Source organism: Macaca nemestrina, chromosome 4 (genome assembly GCF_043159975.1).
Source record: "Macaca nemestrina isolate mMacNem1 chromosome 4, mMacNem.hap1, whole genome shotgun sequence".
NCBI lineage: Eukaryota > Metazoa > Chordata > Mammalia > Primates > Cercopithecidae > Macaca > Macaca nemestrina.
In genome coordinates, this window is record NC_092128.1 from 172,508,467 (window position 1) to 172,535,073 (window position 26,607).

At 38.4% G+C, this 26,607-nt stretch overlaps 1 protein-coding gene and 1 long non-coding RNA gene across 7 annotated transcripts in view; one reads left to right on the top strand and one right to left on the bottom strand.

The window, feature by feature from the left end:
* LOC105472767 (glutamate ionotropic receptor kainate type subunit 1) overlaps positions 1-26,607 on the bottom strand; it is a 404,586-nt gene that overhangs the window by 39,055 nt on the left and 338,924 nt on the right. For 3 of the 6 annotated variants that reach the window (XM_071095552.1, XM_071095550.1, XM_071095554.1), the window contains exons 8-14: positions 22,874-22,981; positions 20,585-20,629; positions 15,209-15,322; positions 12,950-13,153; positions 11,471-11,694; positions 5,573-5,691; positions 1,342-1,559 (exon numbers count right to left, since the gene is read on the bottom strand). In XM_071095552.1, coding sequence (XP_070951653.1) covers positions 1,342-1,559; positions 5,573-5,691; positions 11,471-11,694; positions 12,950-13,153; positions 15,209-15,322; positions 20,585-20,629; positions 22,874-22,981 — 1,032 coding nt within the window. The remainder of the gene's footprint in view (positions 1-1,341; positions 1,560-5,572; positions 5,692-11,470; positions 11,695-12,949; positions 13,154-15,208; positions 15,323-20,584; positions 20,630-22,873; positions 22,982-26,607) is intronic. The other 3 variants (XM_071095553.1, XM_071095551.1, XM_071095555.1) reach the window with 1 other exon arrangement.
* LOC105472769 (uncharacterized) overlaps positions 1-26,607 on the top strand; it is a 155,590-nt gene that overhangs the window by 22,865 nt on the left and 106,118 nt on the right. The gene's annotated exons all lie outside the window — the stretch shown is intronic.

Genomic DNA, 26,607 nt, shown 5'->3' on the forward strand with positions numbered 1-26,607 from the left:
AATATGGTGAAACCCCGTCTCTACTAAAAATACAAAAATTAAGCGGGTATGGTGGCGGACACCTGTCGTCCCAGCTACTTGGGAGGCTGAGGCAGGAGAATCATTTGAACTTGGGAGGTGGAGGTTGCAGTGAGCTGAGATCATGCCACTGGACTCCAGCCTGGGCAACAGAGCGAGACTCCATCTCAAAAACAAAAACAAAAACAAAAACAAAACGAAACAAACAAAAAAAACCCCTCCAAAAAGAAAAAAAAAAAAAAGAAAAGAAAACCCGACCAAACAAAAAAACGCATACAGTCCAATCAATGCTGAGGTGACAACTCCATTTTTGGTAATCTGAATGTGAATCTTTGACAAGGATGTTTTCAGAGATTATTTTGGTTACAACTGTTGTTTTCCTTTTACTCACATGCACACTTACCACCATTAATACTTTTTTCCCCCAAAAAAATAAGCTTTAGCCCCTTTTCTGTTATAGATTAGCTATGTGATTTGGAGCAGGTAATTTAGCTTCTGAAGGTTTTGTTCTTTTCATAAGTAAAGTGAAGAGTTGAACTTCATGATCTCTGTACCTATTGGATCTATTAAAATCTATTTTTCACTGGAATTAGAGTATTTGAGATTTGATAATAAAAGTACTAAAGCTTCCTCCAAAAGCAAGGCAGAAATCAGTTTCATTACTATGGGAAAGTAATTAAAAAGACCTCAACAATGAAATGCCCTTGACACTAAAACTAAACTCATCCAACTTAATTCTCCTGTGGTGCCTCCGAAGTCTTTTTGAAAAGCTTCAGGCATGGCTGGGAACACTGTCCTTCATCAATGCGGACTCAATATTAGACCAGCGTCTCCCGGGATTTTTTCGTTCTTAATTCTCTAAGTTCCAGTATCAACACATTTTCCTGTCATCTGCTTCTACCTCATCAAGTACAGTACAGAAAGAACAAAATAATGATATTCAAGTATTCTGGTTACCAGAATTCTGGATTAAGGAACCTTTATTTTGTGGGTTCTATAAATGAGTGATTAATTAATGAGTGGTTAGTTTGTATTCGGAATTTTTTTTTTCTGGTGTAAAGGCAAGAGAGGATATTGAAGATATTGATCTATGCATCTGAGTACACTAAATTGGGATGGAGTAAATGACATCTAGTTGGGGACCAAAGAAATTGCTTTATGCTGACTGAGGCTCCAGGGATTCCTTATAATGGGATTTTGTAATTATAAATCTTATTTCATTAAAAAAATTGCCCACCATTTTTTTTCTGTTTTTGGACAGACTCTTTTATCCTCTACCCCAAGTATCAGATAATCACTGAGAACACTTCGTCAGCTTCTTACCTTGAAGAAGGTCATTGTTGATCCATCTCTGACCGCCCCATATTCTATCTTGGTTTGCTTTGCCAGATCATCTGCTGAATCTATGGGGGATTCCATTCTCTCTACTGTCAAGAAGGCAGCCAGATTGGCAGTGTAGGATGAAATGATGATTAGGGTGAAAAACCACCATATCCCTCCAACTATTCTGGTCGATAGAGCTTTGGGCATCAGCTCTGATCCTGTGATGGTATCATCAGAGTAAGGGTGTTAAACACAGTCAGAAGGAAAGGGAAGATGTACAGTTCGACACTATTCTAGGGAGATCAACCCATCAAAGACTTACCATCTTGTATGTAGATAAAATACATTTTATAGAAAATGCATCAAAATCTAAAGCATTTTTTTCAAATCATTAATCACTACTGCTGCTTTAACTATAATTTATCAGTAGCTGATGGTATTAAAACAGTTTTAACCTGGAGATATTCTATGTCTAAAATTTAGTTAGTTTAGTTTCTTAGAATTGAAAAGTCAACCCCAAGACATTTTGCCTTTTATTACTGTCTAAATGCATCTTATAGTGTGAAGTAAAATATTCTATGTCTTTGTATAACTATAAAAATCTTCGAAATGCTAACATTTTTATTTAAGATTAAAGAAGGAGAGCAACTTGCAAAATATTAACGTGCCATTTATCACATGTACTTTAATAAAACATTGGGATTTTACAAATAAAATAAGATGCAGCCATACTTGACAGTGGATGAATTAGTTTTTATTGTCTTATGTTACCCTAAAAGCTACAATTCTTTTTTGTACTGTAGATTCTTATTTGGCTAAAAAAACACTTTCTCTGCAACGCATAATTTTGTCCTTCAATAAAATGCTGTTTCTTAACTACACTTCAAAGACAGGCTGTTTCTTAGGTGAAAGAAGACTTTCCTGGTAAGAATATACATTTTAGATGTCATTCAGATGATTTTAAATTATGTTTAAATGATAAGAGTCACTTAATGTGTTTACCAAGGAAACCTTCCTCTCTAAAAGAAAGGGTTTATGAACTAAGTTTACTGACATAAAAGACAAACATCTTGAAAACAGTCTAGCTCAATTTTGCTCAGACTGAGCTGTGGATGTCTATACATTCAGCAGCAGAATTAGAATAAAAGAGAAGTACAGTTAGAGTTCACTCCAGTTGTACTGATTCACAAGTGGATTTTGGCTTGTCCCTCTGCCTGAAATTTGCCATTGATTCTGTACATAGCATGTCCTCCACAAACCTGAAGGCATGACAGAGTTTATGTGACTAGAGAAAAAGTGAAAGAAACACACCCTAAATTAAAAATCCCAAAGAGTGAAGTATAGTAGGCCAGATGTCTGGACTATAGGATCCTTTTACTATACTGATAGGGTGTTTTGAAGCTCTGTAGTTAATAATGGCTTAGGATGGAAAGGAAAATTGGAGTTCACCAATCTACCAATAAATGAATTTGTGCTCTGGTTTAGTCTATAAACAGATGCACATACTGCTCAGGAAATCAAAGCTAGCTCAAGGACAGTGATAAGCAGATCAAGGTTGGCAGAATTTCTGGGCTTTAAATTAACAGATATATTCTCCTAATGCTATTACATATCTTTGTGTTTTATTCCCTTTTAATGAGGGAAATGGTTTGACAGCGATTTGTGTTTCCTTCTGTCGTTTGTTTGAATTTGAGTGGGTAATATTACACAGACTTATAATAGTTTTCCATTAAATTGCCTCCAAGGATTTAGTGGAATGGTTTGCTGCTGTTGTTTTAATATCGTGGTTTAATGGGATTTATATGCCTGTGGGTGTGTGTGTTTAATGCCCAAGGTTGTTTCATATCTTTGTACTTAATTGATCTAGCAGTCTTGTGGCAATGTGATATTATTTTAGATCTTTAGTTGGTTATTAAAATACCATTTATTTCATAAAATAGCCATAGGAAATAAATAACAGTTAATAGATATATTTTTCTTAGCTTATAGGTGCAGATTTTCTGCTGTAAATTTATTCTTTTGTTATTTGGTTGCATTTATGAAAAGATAAGGTTTTCACTTATTTGTATTTTTGTATAATTATGTATTATATGGCATTAAGACCGGACAGACAGGTGAACAACGGACTGTTAAAATGTAATAATTCTAATTCATATCTTTCACATTGTAGAATGCATATTTAAACTTTTGGATAAAGTTATCTTAGAAACTTAGTAAAAATATTAATAGAACACAAGTATTGAGATTGCATTTTAAACCCTTATTAGATGGCATCCATTAGATTTCTCAATGTTTCTTGGTGTTTTCTATTTTTGTCTAATTTTGTGAATTTTATAATTCTCCATGTTAATTAGAAATGCTTAGAAACCGCTTCTTTCAAGTAGAGAGGATTTGTATAAACTTAGTACTCTAGAGGATGAAATGATACAAACACTAAAAGTTGAGTAAAACATTACTAGAAAATATTCAGGATGAGAGACAGTACTTGCTGAAGTCTCTTTAGTGCCTTTTACGGCAGACATGACAGCCAATCCTGATCCAGACTTTGCTCACGCTCTGTAGAAAAGAGAAAGTCTGATCATCACATTTAAAAAAAAAATTCAACAAAATGGTTTCCAATCGAGTACAGTGACAAGCTTCTGCTAACAAGAGAGCGACAGAGGATAACTACCTGGTTCGACACCACATGCATGCTAGAGACAGATGCACTGACAGTCACAAGTGCCTCAAGTTTGTACCTGGAAAGATTTGTTGCACCTGACACATGTTTGTAAACTTCTTGAAAGACAAGCAGAGTCTGGTTGGGGCTGACTGTCATGTACCCAAGGTAGTGGTAACTAACAGACACCGCATCCCACAGTGTGCTGTGGATGATGGTAAACTCCAAACAGGTAAAAGATGAAAGATAAATTCCGGGGGTGGGTGCACTCATATGACAGAAGGTAGTCACAGTCATATACCTGCACAGGCCTGCTGCATGCTCTGTGAAACCTAAAAGTATAATGTTGGAGAAGACAAGCTATCAGAAGGAGCAGGGGTCTCCTTCACTCTTAAAGTAATTGCTCACAAAGTAAATATCCTAAAAATTAAATGCATGGGTAAAGCAGTATATGGGGTTTCCTGCAGGATTTATACCTCTGTGCTATGCTCTAAGTTTATGCAAATGATTTCTAGTAAATCAGATGGTAGCTATACCTATTTAGCAGTGCCCACACAAACCACACTTAATTGTGTAACTAGGATTTTCCCACTTTCTTCAACTATTTACTATTTCAGTATTAGAATTTGGTATTTCTATAGTCTCTCTCTAATTTGAAGATCCAAAAGATAACTATTTCAAGTGTTATAGCAATTCCCTAATGAGAAACCTTAGGGTTCATCCCCAAGTAGCAAACATGTTTAATGTATATCCCAGTGGAATTTTCCTTTGGCAATGTATTTTGCGGCTTATTGTCAAACGAGCAGATATTCCAAACACAACAGCTTCTGTGACTTATGATTTTCTTATATTAGTGCATTTAATCCTGGAAGAATTTTCTATACTATATGCCTGGCACTGAAGCTGAAAAAAAATCACAAAAGAAATGGAGTTCTTCCAAAAGTTAAAGCGACTTCCCCTTCCCCCACTACAAAAGCAGAATCCCCCAATTCATAGGAAATGTATAAAATAAATTACATTTCCATGGTCCAATTTTATTTCCCCAACTCCTACAGTTTATTGTTGCTATGGTTACCAATTGAGGGAGATTGTGAAAAGTTACTGGGAAGCGGAAATCAATCTCAGTAGGGTTTGCCAGAGTAGCAATTAGGTGGAAGTCCTAGGTAAGGTCAGCAATTGGAAGAATCTCAGTGGGTTTAATCTGCAAAGGATTTAAATTCTGCTCCTTTAAACCTCTGACTCATGGAGTTACGGCTGAGAAGGAAAAGACCGTCATCTCCATCTATGCAAATTTGTAAACAATTTCTAAGGTACCTTATGTTTTGCTACCCACAGGAAAATTTGTATTTATTGCTTGATAGAAGTGTTATTTTAGATATATAGCAAGGGAGTTCCATATAGGTCATCGATTTTGCTTCATCTTCAGAACTGGCTAGAAAGTCTGTTGCTATTTTCTTACGTTCCTGAGATGGTGTTTCATCCTACCCTCTAGCTTCATGGTGGAGTTTACCAGCATGAAAGCCTGTTAGCACACTGTGGGATGCGTGTGACAAAGATAGGCAACCGGTGTACCTTGCTGCATGAGAGCTCCAACTCCAAACCAGAAACTATTTAGTAAAGTAAAATTGTTTTCCACCACGTCTGAGTCAGGGTTGCATGGGTGGGGGTTATACCACTCGTAGGGTGTAAACCTGTGGTAGTTAACAGAAACAGTCTGTAAATATCAGAGAAACGCACAGGACACCAGCAAAACCAAAACCTCCTGAGCAATGCAGAAAACACAACAATAATGACGAAAGCTTCAAACCAAAGGAGTAAAGGCCATAGTCATAAACTTACAGCTTTGGTGGGCAAAGTGCAAAGAGCCTTGAGACGTTAATATTTACCAGACTTCTTATTTCTAGGCAAATTGGTCAGCTGGAATTGTACTCCTCAGCTCTAGGTCTACTGAATTCTTCTGAGTTTTCATTCATTTCCATATTACTGAACAACTAGATGAACTGTAAAGAAAGGTTCACTCATCCCAAGTATTTACCCCACCAAGTAGTGATGAACGTGACACACACTTGTTGCATAGCAACTACAATGTCAAGGTACTGTGTTGCTAGGTCCTGTGGGAGACACAAAAAAGAGGGTGACTTGCCTTCAAGGGGTTTGTATGGACAGATGGTTAGAAGGAGTCTAAGTGGCGGTCTAGTGATTTTGTAATGCATCAAAGGTGTTGCAAACTGAATAAATTAGTGAACAAAATATAGAGTTGAATTTGGAGTGTATTTGATGTTTTTTGATAGTCCATGGGGAAAAAAATCGCAATCCTAAATGAAGAGACAAGGCTTACATTTGGAATTATCCTGGTCCAGGCCTAATGGTATACATTAGTACTAACTACATAGCATGCCTCCCTGGAGAATTTTAAATTCATAATTTCCTTTTGATTTGTTTTAAATTTGTTTTCAGAGCTATGGCCTGTGGTCACTTAATCACCAACCCTGGTTCAGTAAGTGGTATGTTTTCTATAGCATTATTATAACTCTGCCTCCATGGTGGTGTGCTATAGGCCGTAAACGTTTCTGGAAAAACAACTAGTAGTGTGGGAAGTCAACTTTGAACAATTCACTCAACCTCTCTGGCCTCAATTTCCTTATTTGTGAAGAGGAGGAAATCCAGATTATCTCTGAGGGTGTACTTAAAATAAAAATCTGTGGAACCAAATACATTTTTGGTTTTTTATTTTTTTTAAGCATCTGTCTGGCCTATGTAACCCAAAGGAGGTCTCTGCTCTGTGGTTACTTTTGAGGGCTATCTTGCCAAGTGGTACTTATTTTTCCAAAAAGACATTAGCAGAAGCTCAACGAAGTGATCTGGAAATAATTTAAAATGCAGTCATTTTTAGCACTGAAAGATTTGCCATTTGTCATTGGGTCTTTTCAACGCAAGCAGGAGTGTTAGAGTAATGTTAAAACATCATTCTCCAGCCATAAAGTTTCAGCAGTAAACAATGGCAGGTTGCTGACACACTGGAGAGAACTGGGTTTAAGGTGAATACATTATCTATATGAAAAGCAGGGCATGCTGTGAATCAAGCACAAGGAACTAAGCAGACAATTCCTCTTCATGAAAAGCCATTTTCTAGACCTCCAGACACCTTCTGGAAAGTGTTCAGTGCCTCCTCACTAAGTCTTAGGGGGACTGGGATAACAGTCTCGTAGTTTATCCCAGCATAATGGAATCCGACTCATTACTGCAGCTTCTCCACAGCTGCAGGGTACACCATGCAGGTTCCTATGAAGCTGATGAATATAGCTTTAATTGCCAATGCCGTGCCAATACATTTTAATTAATGTTTCAACAATATAATTAAGTTTTGAATTTGCACACTCTTATAGCCATAGTAGTTTGCTGAGCTGAAGAAATGAATACCAATATTAATGAACCTATTAATTGAAACAGCATGCAGAGTAAAGATCCCGTTACTTAAACACTATCATTGTCACTTGTACAATAATTTAAAAATATTAATTGAAATAAATTAAGAGCCTAATGTATTCAAGAGAAGGGGTTTTATTTTTTCAAATAGACCATAAGACTTGGCAACCACCAACCCCTCAATATTCTGACATTTCTCTCCCAGATATGCTCCCATCGATGAGCTCATCCCTTCCCTCTTTGGAAGGCTGCTTTTAACTTTGTCTTGTTTCATACTTTGCACTTATAAGAGAGCAATTAATCTAATTTTTGTGTGGCAAAAAGAAAAACTGTCTAAACAGCAATATGATTCTGCCTGCTCTGCAGAGATATTTTAGGTCTTTCTCTCTGGAATTCTGAGTGACTTGTGGAGCATGTGGTCTGGTGAATATTAAACAGTGACATGATGCTGTGCTGTAAGACACTGGCTTTCTATAAGGCAATAGACCTACCTGTTGCCTGGATGTAGACATTTCAGCTTGGAATTTCTAACACCTGCGTAAAGATAGCCAGTGCGACAGCAGTGTCAGCATTAGGAAGTCCGGTGAAAAGATTAATATACGACCTACACCAAAGATAATCCGAAACAGCTATCCCCAAATGACTCTCAAGAAATCAATACTGATCTTTACTAACATGATAGAGAAGGGAGCAAATGTGCTTAAACAAGTGCTTAAAACGTGCTTAAAACAAAACTTTCATATAGAAGGGTAGCCTTATGTTGAAATGTGAAAGTTCACTTTAGGTTTATGTTTGTTTCTGCCCGGCTTACACTTGAATGGAAGATATGAAACAAGCTCACACCGAAGTTTTCTAATTAAGGGACTAATTTTTATGGCTGAGAATGCACAGTAGGCTGCATTGAGGAGAGAAAAATACATTCATCTTTCAAGGGAGGATGCTCTATTGAATTTGTAATATAATGGTTGGTTTTATATTATAACCATAGAATTTACTTTCAAGGGTTTTCTAGATTTTTTTTTTTTTGCCAAATGTCAACTTTAAAAATGTCCATTTTTAAGAAGACAAACATAAATTATTAAATGTAAGCAGACATTCTATCTGGATATTTGATCTATTTAAATTGTTTATGATGGACATAATTTTTCAGTGTTAAATATTTTTCAAAAAGTGGAAAAATTGCCAACCACAAAACCAAAACCCTGACATACACACTTATTAAAAGTCATAGTAATTAAATATTGTTTTCCTTAGTTTATCCTACCGATGTCTACATCTTTATAAATTTAATTCAGTTCAACAAATAATTTTTAGGCATCTATCTAGTGAGGGCATTTGCTTAAATGCAGTGATGGGGCTTTATTTTTTCCCTTTAAAAGAACATAAGAGAATACAATTTGTAACATAAATTCCAAAGTCTCTCTAGAGCTATAGATAATTATGAGATTTACTGTTTTTCATTTCCACTTCCCTAACTTGGAATGCAAACCACTAAGGTGATAACTGAGGGTACAGAATGACGGAGTTCATGGTCTCAAACTATGGTGGTAGGAAGTAAAGGTGAATTGGTACATCTACTCAACCAGAATTTTGTTTTTGGGAATCAACTCTAAATATATATATTTGTGGCTTTATGAAGCAGAAGCAGGGGAGGATTCTAAGGTGTAGAGAAGGCAAATGTAGTTGGAAGTAGAGTCTTCATGACAGTACCCTTGTGCCCTGGAGGGAGATCTTTTCTATATTTCATCACCATACTGTTTCCAAGTTTGCACTGGATGTATAACACCTCCACTTCTGAACCAAGACAGGGCAAGAAGGCAGTGGAAGAGGAGATAAGAAGAATAAGCTAAATAAGGAAGGACTGGCTTATAAATGATACTCTCGGTGAGTAGAAATACCGAATGGATTGCATTGATGGTGGTAATGGGGACGCTGTTAACTTAATAGAAATAAAATGAGTGAAGTCCGAAAATATGGAGGTCTGGGTCACCAAGAGCTTATGGAAGAATAAACAAAATAAGGAGGGGAAAACTACTGAATGGTGTGCCATTCTGACATACTCTGATGACATAAATAAGGAGATTTAAGTGCACAGTTGGAGTCAAGTGTAAAAGGGTACTTGATGCTGCTGGCGTTTCTTCTCCCACTGGCTTTGGTCAAGTCATGTAACAAACGATGTATTTGCTCATCAACATCGCCTTGCCTGTTCTACTCATTAACATCACTGCCTAAACAGAGCCTCAGACTATGACATATGGAAACTCACTTTTGCCCTGCAAAATATGGAAACTACTGTTGCCCTGGGCTGCATGAATCGCTCTACCATTCCTAGTATCACCCAACAGGTATGGGCCTCCGGACAGAGGTATGCAACAACAAGTAAACACAAGATTACCTATTAGAAGGTGCTTCACCTTAGGATAGTCATTTATTAAATGGCCATTCCAAGGCAATATTAACTTCACTGAGGAGTCAGTAATGAAAAATACACCTCCAAAGGCAAACTATTTTTTGAAAATTTTATACGCAAAGCAATATTTTCTTTGTTTCGAGCGTGGTTTCCCAACCTTGGTGCTATTGACATTTTGGAGTAAATAATTCTTTTGGGAGGTGTCTGTCCTGTGCACTGTAAGATGTTTGGCAGCATCCCTGGACTCCATCCGCTTGATACCAGTAGCACTCCCTACTCCCAGCCATGACAACTAATGTTTGTAGACATTTCCAAATGTTCCCTGGGGAACAAAATCCCTCCTAGTTGAGAACCACTGATTTAGAGTATTAAAAATACAAAAGGATAATATCACTATACATACTGTCAATATTTTATTTTCTGAAGTAAGGCATACTGAAAGAGAGCTTTGGTCAGTAAAAGTATAAAATCTGAGCTTTAGTAATGGTACACTTTATAAGGCACAGAGAACTTCAAAACATTCATTTCATACTGAATGTATAAATACCCACATGTGAGAGCCCATATCGATTCAGTTTGAGTATGTCTGCCTTGTGGATCTTTAAAACCTTTCCAGCCTGGGTTATTTTCCCAAGCTTTCTTTATGATTACACCAGGGAAAGAGTTACCTGGCATTAATCAAAACCAGACAGTGGACAATGACAAAGAGCTAGCATGAAGAAATATTTCTCTTAGAAATTCCTGGAGGGAAAACAAAAATTGATTAGGGAAAAAGTTCACTGAGTTTTGTTGAAAGGTGAAAAAGATTGAAAACAAGTAGGGACATACAAAAGCAATTATTTTTTACATGGTTTATCTAGGGATAGCAAATGTTTAAGCCAACAGAAAGATAAAATAGCTGTTTCAAATTCATCATCAAAGGTAGTCAGAAAATATGATCTACTGAAAGGTATAAAAATCCTTTAAGGAACTGTGTAGAGCAAAATGGTTAAATACAGAGTGAAATCTCGAAAAGTAAAACCTGAACTGAATCATCTTAATGGTAGCACAAAGGTTTCATGCCTCCAGGCTCTGTATGTAAGCAACCTTTCCTTTCAGCATTATTTCTAGAATGCTCTTTAACTTTCTAATGCCTTTAAAAATAAATTTAATAGAACTTTTAAAGTATTTTTCTTCATTCCTAAGGATTTCACAATCTTTTTACTCCAGTGTTTTTTATTTGCTATGATAATTCTTTGCTAACTTTTTTATGTTTTGCTTATCCAAGTATTCTAGGGGTCAAATATCTGGAGACGATTTTACAATTCCTATGGAAACATTTTACACATCATTTGAGCCATTGCTTTTGTTACAAATCAAGGAAAATGGCTAAATAACCATTTTATGTTGCTTGAAATAGGGATAAACATAAACTAATATTAAAAATTATCTTCCTCTCTTTTAAAAGTAACTTTGTAAATAATTAGAAAACATTCATTTACAGAATGGCTTTTATATGGAAAACTTCCAAGAATAGAACACTAGGCAAAACTAAAAGTACACTTTAAAGTTCTTCATTTTTGTCTGCCTCTGGGACATACAGAAATCTGAGACCGACCTACACCTCTTGTGAATTCAGTGGTTCTCAAACTTACCTTGCAATCACAAAGAGTACACAACTGACTCCCAAGCAGGCTAAGAGCACATACATCCAAATATCTGGAGACAGGGGGTTGAGGAAGGAGAAAACGCCTGGATTGGTACCATTGGGCTTCCGGTAGAGAATGCTGATGCCTAGGGTCATGAAGGGTTTGGAGAAGTCAATGACTTTCTCCCGCACGTAGGTGATGGTAAGAGGAGCCACTGCCAGGTCAGCCCTCTGCAAAAGCAAGTCCAAAATTGTCAGCTTAGTCTAGTTTCTTTGCAAATGTCTGAACTTTTCCTGGGTACTCCTGATTCTTATTCCTAATTCTAAATTCTTCTCACTCGTGAAACTCCCGTGATGATTCTAATACAAAAACAGTCTATTTACACCGTTACGTTTATGAAACAGTATCAGCAAAGAGAAACCAGAAAGTATAAAATACACACATACGTACACAAACATATATAAATCATTCTGGAACTAAACGAAGACAAAAATGCAGGAGGGTGTCTTTAAAAAGGACATGTGAGAAAAAGAAGGAATGAGCAACTTGGTTGTACTATTAATTGACATGATGAGATTTTGCTCTGAGCTGGAAACTTTAAAATTCTTTTTTTTTTTTTTCTTTTTTTCTTTTTTTTTGAGATGGAGTCTCACTCTGTCGCCCAGGCTGGAGTGTAGTGGCGCTATCTCAGCTCACTGCAAGCTCCGCCTCCCGGGTTCACGCCATTCTCCTGCCTCAGCCTCCGGAGTAGCTGGGACTACAGACACCAGCCACCGCGCCCGGCTAATTTTTTGTATTTTTAGTAGACACGGGGTTTCACCGTGTTAACCAGGATGGTCTCGGTCTCCTGACCTCGTGATCTGCCCTCCTCGGCCTCCCAAAGTGTAAAATTCTTAGTTTAAGAATCACTCAAGTTTATGTTCAGCATGAAAGAAGGACCCACATGATATGATTTGGCTCTGTGTCCCCACCCAAATCTCACCTTGAATTGTAATAATCCCAATGTGTCAAGGGTGGGACCAGGTGGAAGTAATTTGATCATGGGGTAATGGGATCTGGTGATTAGGAGTGAGTCTCATGAGAGCTGATGGTTTTATAAGTGTCTAGCATCTCCCCTGCTTTCACTCATTCTCTCACCTGCTACCCTGTGATGAGGTGTCTTCTGCCGTGATTATAAGTTTCCTGAGGCCTCTCCAGCCATGAGGAACTGTGTCAATTAAATCTCTTTCCTTTATAAATTACCCAGTCTCAGGCAGTTCTTTATAGCAGTGTAAAAACAAACTAATGCAGCATATATTTTTATCATTAATTTTTATCTTTACTTTCCCTTCTGAGTAAGCAAACTCCATTTCTAGGTTGTTTTCTTTGCTTCTTAAAAAAATTGTTATGATTCAAGAAAAGGAAACATTTTTTCTGTCATCATTTTTTCCTTTCTTACTTTCTCTTATGCATATTTTCAGATATGTTAGAAATACTGTTACTTACGTGATCTATGAGTTCCTTAACCATCCCGTTCCACTCCCCTTTGTCATTCTGGGCCCCGTATTTGCCATCCGGAACTAGTTTAACATCATAAATGAAACCCAGGATGTTTGACAATTCTTTCAACAGGTCCAGGCAATAACCTTCAAATCTGTCATTTCCATATAGAGGCTTATCAGATTTCCTGTACATAACATAGGGTTCTTCCTAAATGAAACAAACCAAATATGAAAACCCTATTATAATGAAAGGAAGAATTTATCCCATCAGCAGCTCAAAGATGTGAAATATTTGGTAATGATTTTGAAGAGCTGAGAGTACTGAAGTCATTCACTCCTCTGCCTGCCTATGTCCTCTATAAATTCAGAACACTTCCTATATTTTAGTTTCTTTCCCTTCTGCCTCTTTCGGTGGGAGCTTTTCCTTCCTCTGTGGAGGGTGCAGCTGTGCGGGAATGGTGTGATGGATACATAGTCACATTTAAACGTTGGGTCTGAGAAGAAGAAAGGTGCAGAGGGCAATAGGGGCCCAGATGCCTGGCCACCCACTGTGCCAATACCCAAGCTTTTTTTGTATGACCCCTCACCCTTCTGGCTTTTTTTTTTTTTTTTTTTGACGGAATCTCGCTCTATCGCCCAGGCTAGAGTGCGGTGGGGAGATCTCAGCTCACTGCAAGCTCCGCCTCCCGGGTTCACACCATGCTCCTTTCTCAGCCTCCTGAGTAGCTGGTACTACAGGCACCCGCCACCACACCTGGCTAATTTTCTGTATTTTTTCATTAGAGATAGGGTTTCACCATGTTAGCCCGGGACGGTCTCGATCTTCTGACCTCGTCCCGCCTCGGCCTCACGAAGTGCTGGGATTACAGGTGTGCGCCACCAAATGTGACCCTGGCTTTTAACTAAGAACCTCATGACAGAGAAATCTATATCACCAAGTATTTCCTTTCTTTCTTTGCACCTCCAATCTATGACTATTCTCATTTCTTCATCTAAATTTCACCTCAATGTCACTATTCACTTATGATTTATATATTTTGATTGGTTTCCTTCAGGGTAGCCTATTCCAAAGGCCATTGCTATGTCTTGTTTTATCATCTTTCCCATCTTCTTTTTTCAAATCACCTCAAATCTCACATCTGGTCATTCTCTGCTTATACATGTACATCATCAGTCTCCTCTCCTATAAATAATGGACATTTCCCTACTACCATGCATCTATAACTTGTTAATTCTCATTTGACTGAATGAATGCTCATTTTGTTTCATAAAATTATAATAGTAGCTATAGTACTGACATATTCTTTATGTTTAGGTTTATCCTCAAACTGATAGTGGGGTCATTCAAACACAGTAGAAAACCCTGTGTTTTCATAAGACAGGCATAGAGAAAGTAGTAATCAGAAGAGCAAAGCAGTTTTTACTTTGGATGAACAATTCTCACAAGTTAATAATAACAACAAATTGATTTGACATTGTGGACTGGTTATGGCAGGATGTCTGCAAATAAGGATTTCAGGGAGGGCTACCATGCCCAACTCCCTGGAGAAAGGAAAAAGCAGAAAATAAGCAACTGGTAGCTGTACAGTGGCTGGATGGGGCATGACCAGGGCTCTAATAGGAGGCAGGACTTTACAAGAACAGTTAGTAAAGGAGCTGTGTACAGAAGTGTGAGCAGAGCAAAGGGAACCGAGGGAAGTAAGGGTCTGATTTGGCAGCAAGTCATAGACACACATGCAACAGCCTCTTCGGGAAACCTGCACCACCCAGGGCTGAGGCAGGAGGGAGGAAAGAATACTCTCGAAGCTCAGCGCAGCTGGACCCTAGAAACAGTGCTACTGATGGGCAGAAGCTACGGTTGTAGAAAGTCAGAGGTTCTGAAAAAACTAATAGCAGTTGGGAGGGAACGGGAGAAGAGCTTCTGTTACCTCTCTTCCCCCACTTCCCTAGTCTCTTGCTAGGGTCTCCACATGGTTGAAACTAACCAACAGCCAGAGAGCAAGGGAGACCAGTTGGGAGGGGACAGACAGCGGGGCTGAGTAGGACTGACAATGGATTGGAGGTGGGAGATCTTCCGAACAATGTTGGAAGCTTGTAATTCAATCTTATTGTAAGTACATACAAACACAGGCTTTTAGTGTTCCAGTTAAAAATAGACATTTGCAGATAGAAGTGTTGGCCTGAAAAAGACAGTTGAGGAATACTTCAAAGCCTAAGGCAGGAGTCTGGATAAGACACCCTCAATTCCATGAATTCAACTTACCAGAATGGTGGTGACAATGAGTGTTCGATTGGCCAGTGAATCAGTAATATTGCTGGACTTGTCTTTGTTGCTGTCCGTCATGTTAAGCCCACTGTTGGAATTCCAAATCCCAATCTACACAGAACACAGTACATCAGAGGCTGCTGGCTGTCAGTGTGGCATTTACACCAAAGAGAGGACCCTTCTCTACCAGGAATGGGCACAAAAGCTCACAGTTTGGGACACCAGGGCATCACAGTGGAAGCTACTAAACGTGGGGAAATGAAACAATGGAGGAATGAATGTGCAGACAAAATAGGATATATCTGTGCTACTGGGGGCAGAGTAGGTGGAGGTCTTTTTCTTTTTTAATTTAGTAATCTCATTGTTCTTTTTTAAATTAAAAAACATTTTAAAATTCTTAAATGAATATCAGATTTTTCTTCCTATATATATTTGTTGAGTATCTACTTATGGGCCGGGCACTGCTCTAGGCATCTAAGGACTAAACAATGAATAAAATATGCAAGAGTTTCTTTCCTTGTGGAGCTTACCTTCTACTGATATAAACCTTAGGCTGCCAAAGTAGTATCACTAGTTTATTTAAAATTTATGAGTAATGGAGTGAAGGAGCAGGGTGAATGGCGGAGAGACCAGGCATCTAAAAGGGAAAGATAGTGGGGTGCCGAGGCATGCCTGTAATCCCAGTGCTTTGGAAGGCCAAGGTGGGAGACCAGGTATTCAAGACCAGCCTGGGCAACAGAGTGAGACCTGATCTATACAAAAAAATTTTTAAAAAAATAGCCAGACATGATGGCACACGCCTGCAGTCTCAGCTACTCAGGAGGCTGAGATGGGAGGATGGCTTGGGTCCAGGAAGTCAGGACTGCAGTGAGCCATGATTGCACTACTGCACTTCAGCCTGGGTGACAGAGCGAGACACTGAAAAAACCAGAGTAATTTTTTCTTTAAAAAGGGAAAGGAAAACGGAAGAAAACATGTCATGTGCATGAGAAGTAGACTACGTTCAGGGCCTATCTTCTTTGAGGAGGCAAAGCTAGGCAAAGAGTGCCTCTTGTGAGCCCTAGCAAGACTCTGTTCATCTCTCTGTCACAGCAGCTAGCATCTTCTGTTATGATTTATCGTTTACCTCTCTTGTCTGTCCACTTGGTCATGAACTACTTCAGTGAGGGTGCTCACTTTTACTGCCCACTGATTTTACTGTCACAAAACCAACCACGGCAACTGGCGTTCAGTAAAGACCATTACTCTTTTTTAAAAATAATGATCTGCAATTTTCTCCAGTGGCCAAGTCTCTCCTGGGTTGTGAGGCCGTGTAGAAGTATATGGATTCATTCAGCCTCTGTGGGAACCCAGAAGAAGAGCCTTTGGGATTTTGAGCTATTTTTCCGAATCTTTCTTTAGGCATTTACTGCCAGCCTCACATGGTGGCCTGCAAGTATGTTTTAGAGCCAGGAAGACCTTGTTGCTGTGTGTCCTTGAATGAGATTCTAATCTTTCTGAGCTTCAGTCGATTCTTTACCTATAAAGTATTTCACAGGAATAATGAGAAGATCAAATAATCAGATGATGTATGTGGAAGAGTTGGTGTGTGTTGTTAAGAGCTGCACACGTAGTAACAAGAAAGGACATTGAAACGACTGCCTCAGTCATTTCTTCAACCTTACCCTGTCATGAAGGAATTTGGACTCATTTTTTAAAAAATTCAGAATCTGATAAAGTAAAAGAGCTATGACAAGTGGAGGAAGTTTAGGAACATGAACACTTGGACCTGCTCTGAGATGGACAGCGTGGAGCTATGCTTGGTCCCTAAATATGTTCCTCCAATGGGAAGACAGATGGGAGTGTTAGGCTCCATCCTCCTTTGCTTTTCTATTTCTTGACTCTGATGTACTGCCTATATTTAGCAGCTGGAAATTCATCTAGCTTGACAAGTATCCCTTTTAGAGACATCAATGCTTTGAGGAAGTTTCAAGGACTATTACACATTCACACATCAGTGTAAACTATTTTAATTTCAGTTTTATTTCCTATACTTAGTGAGGGTTAGTTGATTGGTGTAGGTAAATGGGGGAATGGGATAGTTTTTGCATTTGAAAATATTGTGATCCTGTCTGAAAAGAGGTGTTTGTTGGGTTCTAGGCTGTACTCTTAATAACGATTCAACATTTCCAGGATCCAGTGTGATGAGTATCACCTAGAATGCACATTATACATCTATTGGTTGAATAATCTTTAGCTTTCTTAATTTGGCTTTAGACTCAGGAAAAGTAGACAGCATTTTCTTCTTTTTCTTCTCAACCTCCATCCCTTCTTCTGAGGCAGCGACCCTTGCTTCTAGGAAATGTAACTCAGGCTAAATATACCTGTCTATTGATTTTCATCCAAGGCTATGCTTTAGGTTGTGAACAATTGATTCCTAGCTCCATGAAGAGTGTGTGTAAATTGGGTCCTGACTATACTTCTAATTAAACCTTCACTTAGACACTGAGGAGAAGGGAATCTAATTTTTAATTAAGTAAGTATTGAAGGGTGGAGAAAATAACTGTTTTTAGCCACTTGATTAAGTGATAGGATTCATTCTCTTTAAATCTTATTTCTATTAATGTCAAGTATGTGTGTGTTGGAAGGAACTACCATAATATTTGAAAACAACAGTGTTCAATGGCCTAGCAATATCACTCTCTTGTAAAATAAAACTTGAATTTGTAGACAAATACACCCCACAGCTTGATGTCTGGTTTTTCTTTCTTTTGCTATCTGCACTAAAAGTGCAGAAGCTAAGAATCATTGCTGCTGTCGACCCGGTCAACTAAGTCCCAAGTTTAAACTTTCCTCCTTAAAATGAGAAAACAGTGACTATTTTTTTCCCTTATTATCTCTACAGAGGGACCTACAGAAGATCCTTTAAATGTAGACCAGAAGAGTATCAAAATATAGTAAAGGTCAGGCTATTCCTGGGAAATGTACAGTATATATATGCAATTTGAATGACTTCAGTCTTCTGTTTCCAAACTTGTAATCAGCAAAACAGAATTGTGTGTGTGTGTGTGTGTGCGCACGCACATGTGTGCAACTGTGTCTTTTAAACCCAAGTAGTCAAGTGGCTTTATCTGTTACTTGAAGTAAATGAATATGTTGTCAGGAAATGGATGTCTCCCTTTAAAGAAGTCATATCTCATGATTCATGTGTGCTGGAGAGAGGGGTGAAGTTAAGAAGATGCCTGGACATTTGACATTTCGGTCCTGTTCTACGACCTAGGAGGAGTGCCTCCAGGGGGTGGAACCTCGGTTTTCAAACTTCATAGTGAAAGCAGATAGCAGTCATTTACCAGTGAGAAGTAATGGAGGTTGGATCAGTTACTTGTGGGGAGGAGCACTCTGTATCTAAATTATCTGGCCCTGATTTACTTTACTTTGTAAGCTGGCGCAAGGGAGCAGCCATGTGTTATCTAGACAACTGAGAAAAGCATCTGAAAATGAGTGCCCAAATGACATTAGGCAAACTTTTTTAAAAAAGCGATGCAATAAAAAGAGCGTTCAGAGAGTGACTAGTATCTATCTTCTAAACCTAGACAGTGATTCATGTAAACGCAACATCTAAAATGGCTGAGGGAAATAATCAGGTATCTGGGGAAAAGATAAAGGTATGTGTATTTCCTGTATTATGAGCCTTATATCACACATCTTTTAGTGAGGGATGTTGTAAAGATTGCTACCTCCCTCTTTTGGAAAGAATTTCGGGTGAATAATACTATTCTAAAATAAGTCAGAGTACTGAGGACAGCTTTTGGAATTGAAACATGATGAAGGTGAATTTTTGTTTTAGTTGGAGACTTCTGGAGAAAGTGTGATGTGTTTGTTGGGTCTGACTGTGTCGCCTGTGCTAGAACTCAGGTTACCGTGAATTTTTGACGAGGAGTCATAACACAAAACAGCACACCACGGTATATACAACTTACAGCAACATGAACATCCCTCTTCCAGGAGGGAAGAGGCATGAAGGCATAGAGGATCAAGACCAGAAAGTTACATCCCTGGGGAGCGTGTGTGGCTCTTGCAGCTTAGTGACAAATAGAGGACATCCCCCCTCCCCTGTATATAATTTCAAAGCTTGGATTCCATTCCCTAGGATATTTGTATTAGATTAATTCAAAGTGCCCAGAGTCTCAAGATGGATTAGTAGAATAGGTTTTTTTTTTTTCTTTTTCTTTTTCTGGGTGCCAGTTAGGTTCATCTATTTACCAGTGATATTGTAGTGAGGAAACCAGATCACCTTCTACGTGCACTTAGTAGCCTTGTTCACTGAAGATTAAAACAAGTCTTTTAAACTTGTGCTTTGAAAACTTAAAAAGAAAAAAAGTTTGAATTCATCACTGAGTACTACTAAGAGGGAGACAAGGTTTTTGGCTACAGGGAGAAACTTGTGTACACTTTCTGTGACATAGCTGATAATTTGAAAGATGAAAGTGAACCTGACAAGTTGAACAACCTGAAGCAATTTAAGATCTATTCATCAGTCCATAGATCTTTTTTTACCAAGTAGTTTTAGAGAGACAGAGACAGAGAGGGAAGGAAGGAGAGGAGGAAGAGAAAGAGAAAGAGAAAGAGGAGACGAAAGAAAATGTTTACTTATCAGGGGGACCTTTCTCTGATTCAAATGTTTTTAATGTCTCATATTTGCTTATATGAAGCTATGCATATTCATTGGCAACATGGCACTGTATAATAAACTATAAAATAGTGGGTGTTATAATTCACAAGATAATCTTATTTCCTTTCCAAGGTCCCTAATGTTTGTGTCCTCTTTAGAACTGTGGCTCTAAAACAAATTGCAAGACAGTATGCTCTGAAGAAGATATCGTGCAAAACAAAAGATAGCTCATGAGAAAAGGAAATTTCTGAAAATGGTTCATATTTTGTGGTGGTGACATTGGAGGAGATGTCCTAGCCTTCTGACTCTGTAGCCTATTTGACTAGTCTCATGGATCAAATCTATTATTGTTTTTATCCCCCTTAGGGAAAATATTTAGTGATTTGAGAAGGAATATAAGTAGGTCAGTGTCTCCTTCTGTTACAGTTACCTGCTTTCAATCCTAACAGGGACTGATCCTGCCTGGGAGAAACAAAAATAATCTTGGGGCAAATATTTAATCCATCGTTATTTAATCCATTGCAAACCTGTTTTCAATTCACAGGTGATGTTGTTGAGAGAGAGCATATTCAATCACTCCTCCTCTCTCTTTACATGAAACATCCCCTCTAAACTGCAATTGGAGAGCTACAGGTCTGATAACATTGGAAGGGCGCAGGCTTTTCCAATGACATTCCCCATCCCACCCCCAGGTTTCCTGCAGGTGTTGTCAGAGTACAAACCTTCTTCCACACTTTATACAAGTGTTTAGACACTTCGCCAGCAGCCTTGGTTTTCAGAGAGAAAAATAAAATAAAAATAGCACTTAATTAAAATGGAGAGTGAAACCCAGAAGGAATCATGGTGTGTGAGTGCTTAGAGTGTTACAGTTCCCACCCATTGTTTGGAATTTGCATCTTAATTCAGTATAAAGCCTGACAATAGGAACAGCAAAGAGATGAATCAAGACTTGTGTCTCACAGAAGTTACCTGGTGGTAAGACTCAATTTTTACTTTTCCTTTTGCACACCAAAAAATGCTTTAAAGTGCTTTTCAATGTATACAGCTATGCTGCAGTGTTAAGGGTCTTCAGTGTTCCTTAAGAAGACCCTTTTAAGGCATGGGTAACTAAAATCAATCAATCAGTCAACCAGCAAATCAATCAATACACACACACACACACACACACACACACACACACACACACAATTCCTAACCAAAAGAAGAAGTATGCTTGATGACTTATTCTTTGATTATAGGTTTCCAGGCAGTAGAAATTTGAGTGAAAGTGAGAATGGGATTTTTCTAATAATTTTCCCTATTGAATCCAAGAGAGGCTGACATAAAAAGATTGGGCATTTCCTCCCTCGAGAGAGACATGTTGGCTTCCCTCATTGCCTTAAGGCCCAATCAGCCTTCTCAGGAATTGAGCCCAAGACACCTGAAGAGAGAAAAGTTATTGCAAACAATGAAGAGATAAGAAACAAATACAAAACACTTTCATCTAATTCGATTTTGCCTTTGATGGAAAAACACCAATGCAATGTGCATAATATTACAGTGTGTAGGTAGCTGTGAAAGCATAACAATGGCTCTCCATCTATTTCATCATTCACCTAGCCAAAAAGATGTTTCCTTAACAGCTTTTCTTCCCCCTGCAGTGCTATACGAAAGAGGAGAACAGAGTGGGGAAAAGACTCGTGCTTCAAGAAGCAGACATTTTCTTTAAACAATTATAGGTTTTTAGATCATAACAAATACCTTTGTTCTTTTGTTCCCTCCAGCCAGCATCCCACACACACCATTGTGGAGGCTGGCTGGATGTCTTGTGCTCTATCAGAGCATGTTAGACCAACAGAGGGGCAAATCAGAGTGAAGAGGAAGCCAGAAGATGGGAGAGGCATTTTTGAAGTGAGAAACCTGCATGTATCATGTGTACCCTCAAAACTGCAAACTAATTATTTTCCTCAAACATTTCACACCACTGGGTCACCTTCTAATACATTCGGCCTAAATGATCTTTGTTCCCATTAATGTTTTTTTGAGGGGGAGGGGTAGTTAGCACCTGCAAAAAAAAAATGTGTCCCAGTTAACAAAAACAAGAAAACAGAAATGAAAACCTTACCTCATTTACAAAAAACCAACCCAACTAATCTAATTAAGCAAGCAATCGATTGTTCCCAAAGCCACTCTTATATTAAGCACACTGTCTTATTCGCTATAGTGGGAAAAAAATGTCAGATTATAGAGTTTTCTGTTGAGGTGATTGTTTTGGGGGTTTCAATTGTTTTTCTATAAGATTCTCAGTGTAAAATCTTCAGATTCTAAGTGTTAATTCCAACGTATAGTCATGAATATTAAAATTGGCATAATAAAATATACTGAGGAGCCAAATTCTTTTATCATTATTATTTAACCAAATAGTTTATATTGGTATTACTCTAAATAATCACTAAAGTAGAACTTTAAACATGGAGAGATTCAGAATTACAACTAAAATAATCCTAAAATGAGAACCCAACATTAAAATACAGTTTTTTGATGTTTGTCCTAAAATTAAGAATGCAAAGTTAATTTGCTCCAGTACATCTCTTCTATCCTACTTTATTCTGCCTGTCACCAATCTCAAAATGGAATGAAATGTACAATTAAAATTAATTTCTAGGTAACCCTTGGATGCCATTCCATCGATAAACCATTGACAGCTTCTGCTTTTCCAAGTCTAAACTCAATTTGTTAAAAGCTTTAAGACATGGGCCTAATGACACCCAACTCTAGGGTTATATATGTAATAATATAAACACACTTGCTACATAAACGAAGCACAATATAAACACTAGTTAGCATTGCTATTACTAAGACATGAAATTTAAGAATCTAGCACATCAACTTCTATCCGCAGATAAAAGAGATAAAAAAACTGGATGCTGAGAGAATCACTTCATCATTCACTTACTTGTCTGTGCAATTTAGTAAAAATGCTTGAGCAATACTCATTTGTTATTTTATTTATTTATTATTAAGGAGGTTACCTTTTCAGTTCCTTCCTCTTTGAGACTAATAATGTCCAGATCAAAATCCTTCCTCAAGCCATTGGTTTTATTAAAGGTGATATGCCCAGTCAAGCCATCCCACCGAGCCTGTGGACAAGAAGAAATGTGGCTGTTACTGTTAAACATTTATCCTAATTCCTGAGACCATCAAAATTATAATACCTCAAATCCATCACAGTATCCAATTATTTGGCTTCATCATGCTGTTATAAACCATTGCACTGGTTCAGCAACATGATAGCAGAACACGTCGTCGTTTTATTGGCACTCATTTATTCTGTCAATTCTAACACCCTAACCCAGTCAAACCTGTCATCGTGGCTACCTAAATGGACAGTATGGAGAAAATTGCTGTAAAATAGTCTGCACATAGAATACACAAAGTCTGACAAATCACAATATTCTGTTTTCCAAGGTCAATTCAAATTCCTTTTGAGATATGGCTGAGTGGAAGTGAGTCCTTGCTTTTTCTTTCTCTGTGAAAAGAATATAGACCAATATAGTCCAATGATGTATTGCAGAGTTTTCAGGCTGTTGATGACTTAGCGTGTTTGCATCATTTGGGCATTGTAATTTCCCGTGGCTGCTGTAGCAAATAATCACAAACGTGGGTGCTCAAAACAACAGAAATTTATTTTCTCAAGGTTATGGAGGCCTGAAATCCAAAATCAGTATGACTCGCTGGAATTAAAGTGTCAGCAGGACCGAGCTGTCTCTGGAGGCTCGAGGGAAGACCCTATTCTTTGCTTCCTTCTGCTTCTGGCAGCTTCTGGCACTCCTCCTTCTCTTGTGGTTCCATCACTCCAACCTCTGCCTCAGTGATCACATTTCCTCCTCCCCTTCTGTCTGCATAAAAGCTCCCTCTGAGAGGTGGAGGTTGTAGTGACCTAACATCCTTCCACTGCACTCCAGGAGCCTGGGTGACAGAGCAAGACTCTGTCTCAAACAAACAAACAAACAAACAAACAAAACAGGTCGGGCGCAGTGGCTCGCACCTGTAATCCCAGCACTTTGGGAGGCCAAGACAGGCGGATCACCTGAAGTTAGGAGATTGAGACCATCCTGGCTAGCACGGTGAAACCCTGTCTCTACTAAAAATACAAAAAATTAGCCAGGCGTGGTGGCCCATGCTGGTAATCCCAGCTACTTGGGAGGCTGAGGCAGGAGAATCGCTTGAACCCGGGCGGCAGAGGTTGCAGTGAGCTGAGATGGCGCCATTGCACTCCAGCCTGATGACAGAGTGAGACTCCATCTTAAAAAGACAAAGAAAACGAAAAAGAAGAAGAAGAAGAAGAAGAAAAAAACTCCTTCTGCTTCTCTCTTATAAAGACACTTGTGATTGTATTTAGAACTCACCTGGATAATCTCCCCATCTCAAAAATTCTTAATTTAATCACTATGCAAAGGCCTTTTTGCTACATAAGGTAACATTTACAGGTTCCAGGGATGAGGACGTGGGTATCTTTTGAGGGAGCTGCTCTTCTGCCTACCCTACACATCAACATCATTTCAAATAATAAAAAATTCACAATAGTCTGCCTTTCCCAGAACTCACATTAGATATCTCTGGTGGGTTTATTAAATAGAAAGTGGTGGCCCTTGGGAGAGTCTTCAGCCTCAATCATTAGGTGATTTTTGGCAACCTTGTTTATTTGAGTTTCACTTACAACTGGGGATAAAGGAAAACTCAGCTATTTGTATCCACTTAGCTGTTTTTCTCCCTCTTGACTTTACCAGATTCATTAGACATGCATAAAATGGGAAGATCCTGAAGAATTACACTGTATTTGCAGTTATTTGAGCCATGTGTATCTGTTGAATGTATTTACCCATTTGGCTAAGAGGCAGAGCAATGCGGTGGAAAGAACATTGAATTTTCCATACCTCTGGAGCCGAATATCTGCAGTGTAATTTCAGGCCAACTCATTAATTTCTCAACTCATAATCCCATCTAAAAGTGGTGAAATATCTTTGATTGGGAGTCAAGAAATCAAGTTTAGTCTTTAAGCCACTATCAAGTTTTGTGGCCTTGGTTGAGTCATTTTGTCCTGTTTTTAGGCCACAGAGGAATGCACATTAAGGGAAGATGTTGCATAAAACGAGCTTTAGCTCTGGATTTCTACAATCATAGGCAAGATACCGTAGAGGGGTTTAATGAAGTTGAAAGTGATTCATTAAGCACCTATGATCTGCAAGCTGGGCTACATAAAACATAAAACACAGTTGTTATACTCAGATTTTAATGTAAAACATATTACTATCTGGGGAGAAAAGACTACAGAATTTGGTTCAATTATGTTTTCACTATTAATTCATTTGGAAAATATTCATTTATTGAGTATCTGTGCAGGAAAGTATGATGAGAATACAGCACCTAGAAGTTTACAGTTTAGTAGGAACAAACACATTAAAGGATTTCCATAAAGCACTTTAGGTTTGAGGATAAAGATTTGCATAGAATATTGAAGAATGAAGTATGGAGAAGAGCACTTATCCCAACTGCAGGGAAGGAGTCAGCAAAGCATTCCTGAAGGCAAGAATGCTTGAGCTCACAAAGGATAAGCCCACCAAGCAAAGATTCATGGGCTGCGTAAAAACATGAAATAAAGAATACGTTGTAAGTTTGCCATGAGACTCTAATGTAAAGTAGGAACTGATGCGAAATGAGCCTAGGAAGGCCAGTAGTCTGTTCATAAAGGTGTTATGAAGCATGCTAGTTTTCTTGGACATTGCTCAGTAGACTTTTGGGGAATCATGGAGGTGTTTTAAACATGTGTTGCCATGGTCAGATGTGCATAGGGAGATGATTTGTTATCTCTTTTATAATTGGGGAGAATGACTTGGAGAAGGTCAATATTGTAAGCAGCGTGTTGGTTAGCGGGTAGTTCTCATAGAACAAAATGTATACAATCATATTCATATGCCCAAATATGAACATAGGGATAGCACAATTCCTCCAGTTCCCTGTCCCACCAACTTGCACACCTTTAAATATTAATGAAAATAGTTTCACAGCAGGATAGACAGAATTTCATAAAGAACACGTTAATAAATCAGCTTAAATGTAAGGAACCAGTATAATTGGCCAAAACATATTTTCTGGCTACCGTTCAGTTAGAATGGATATTATGACAAAAGTATATTTTATCACTTAATAGTGCTGGAAGTTAAATCAGTGGTAGGGAATGATATGTGGACAAGAAAAGCTCCAACTTTTTCCTCTAAGCCATCTCAATGGCAAACTAGGTGCTGCCTAAGTGCTATAACATATAGAAAGAAATGCTTCTTCAGATCCTAGTACCTAGTCTCTAGAGTTTATTGCCAAGGAAGACCATAATATCAAACGCTGGCAGTAGCTTTAAAAATGGATGGCATATCTTTATGGTCAGTAGTAACACCTGTTATCACACTGGCTGAGATCCAGGTAATCAAGTCTCTGTAATGGGACAAAAACTATCACCAATCAACACAAGTAGGAGGTGTCCTCTTGTGTCTATTTACGTACACCTCTTGGCATTGCATTCTCCTTTTTCTCCCCGTCACACCTCTATTCTAGTTTTTGTACTCTGGTCATTCCTTCTTATTTTGCAAGCCAAAGGCTGGCTTTGTGGATTGATGGGTTAAATGAGAGCCATGAAATAAGCTGCTGTGTTAGGCTTACAACATCTGTCTGAGAGCTGAGAACAATTTGTGTAATGCTTTGGTTAAGTGGA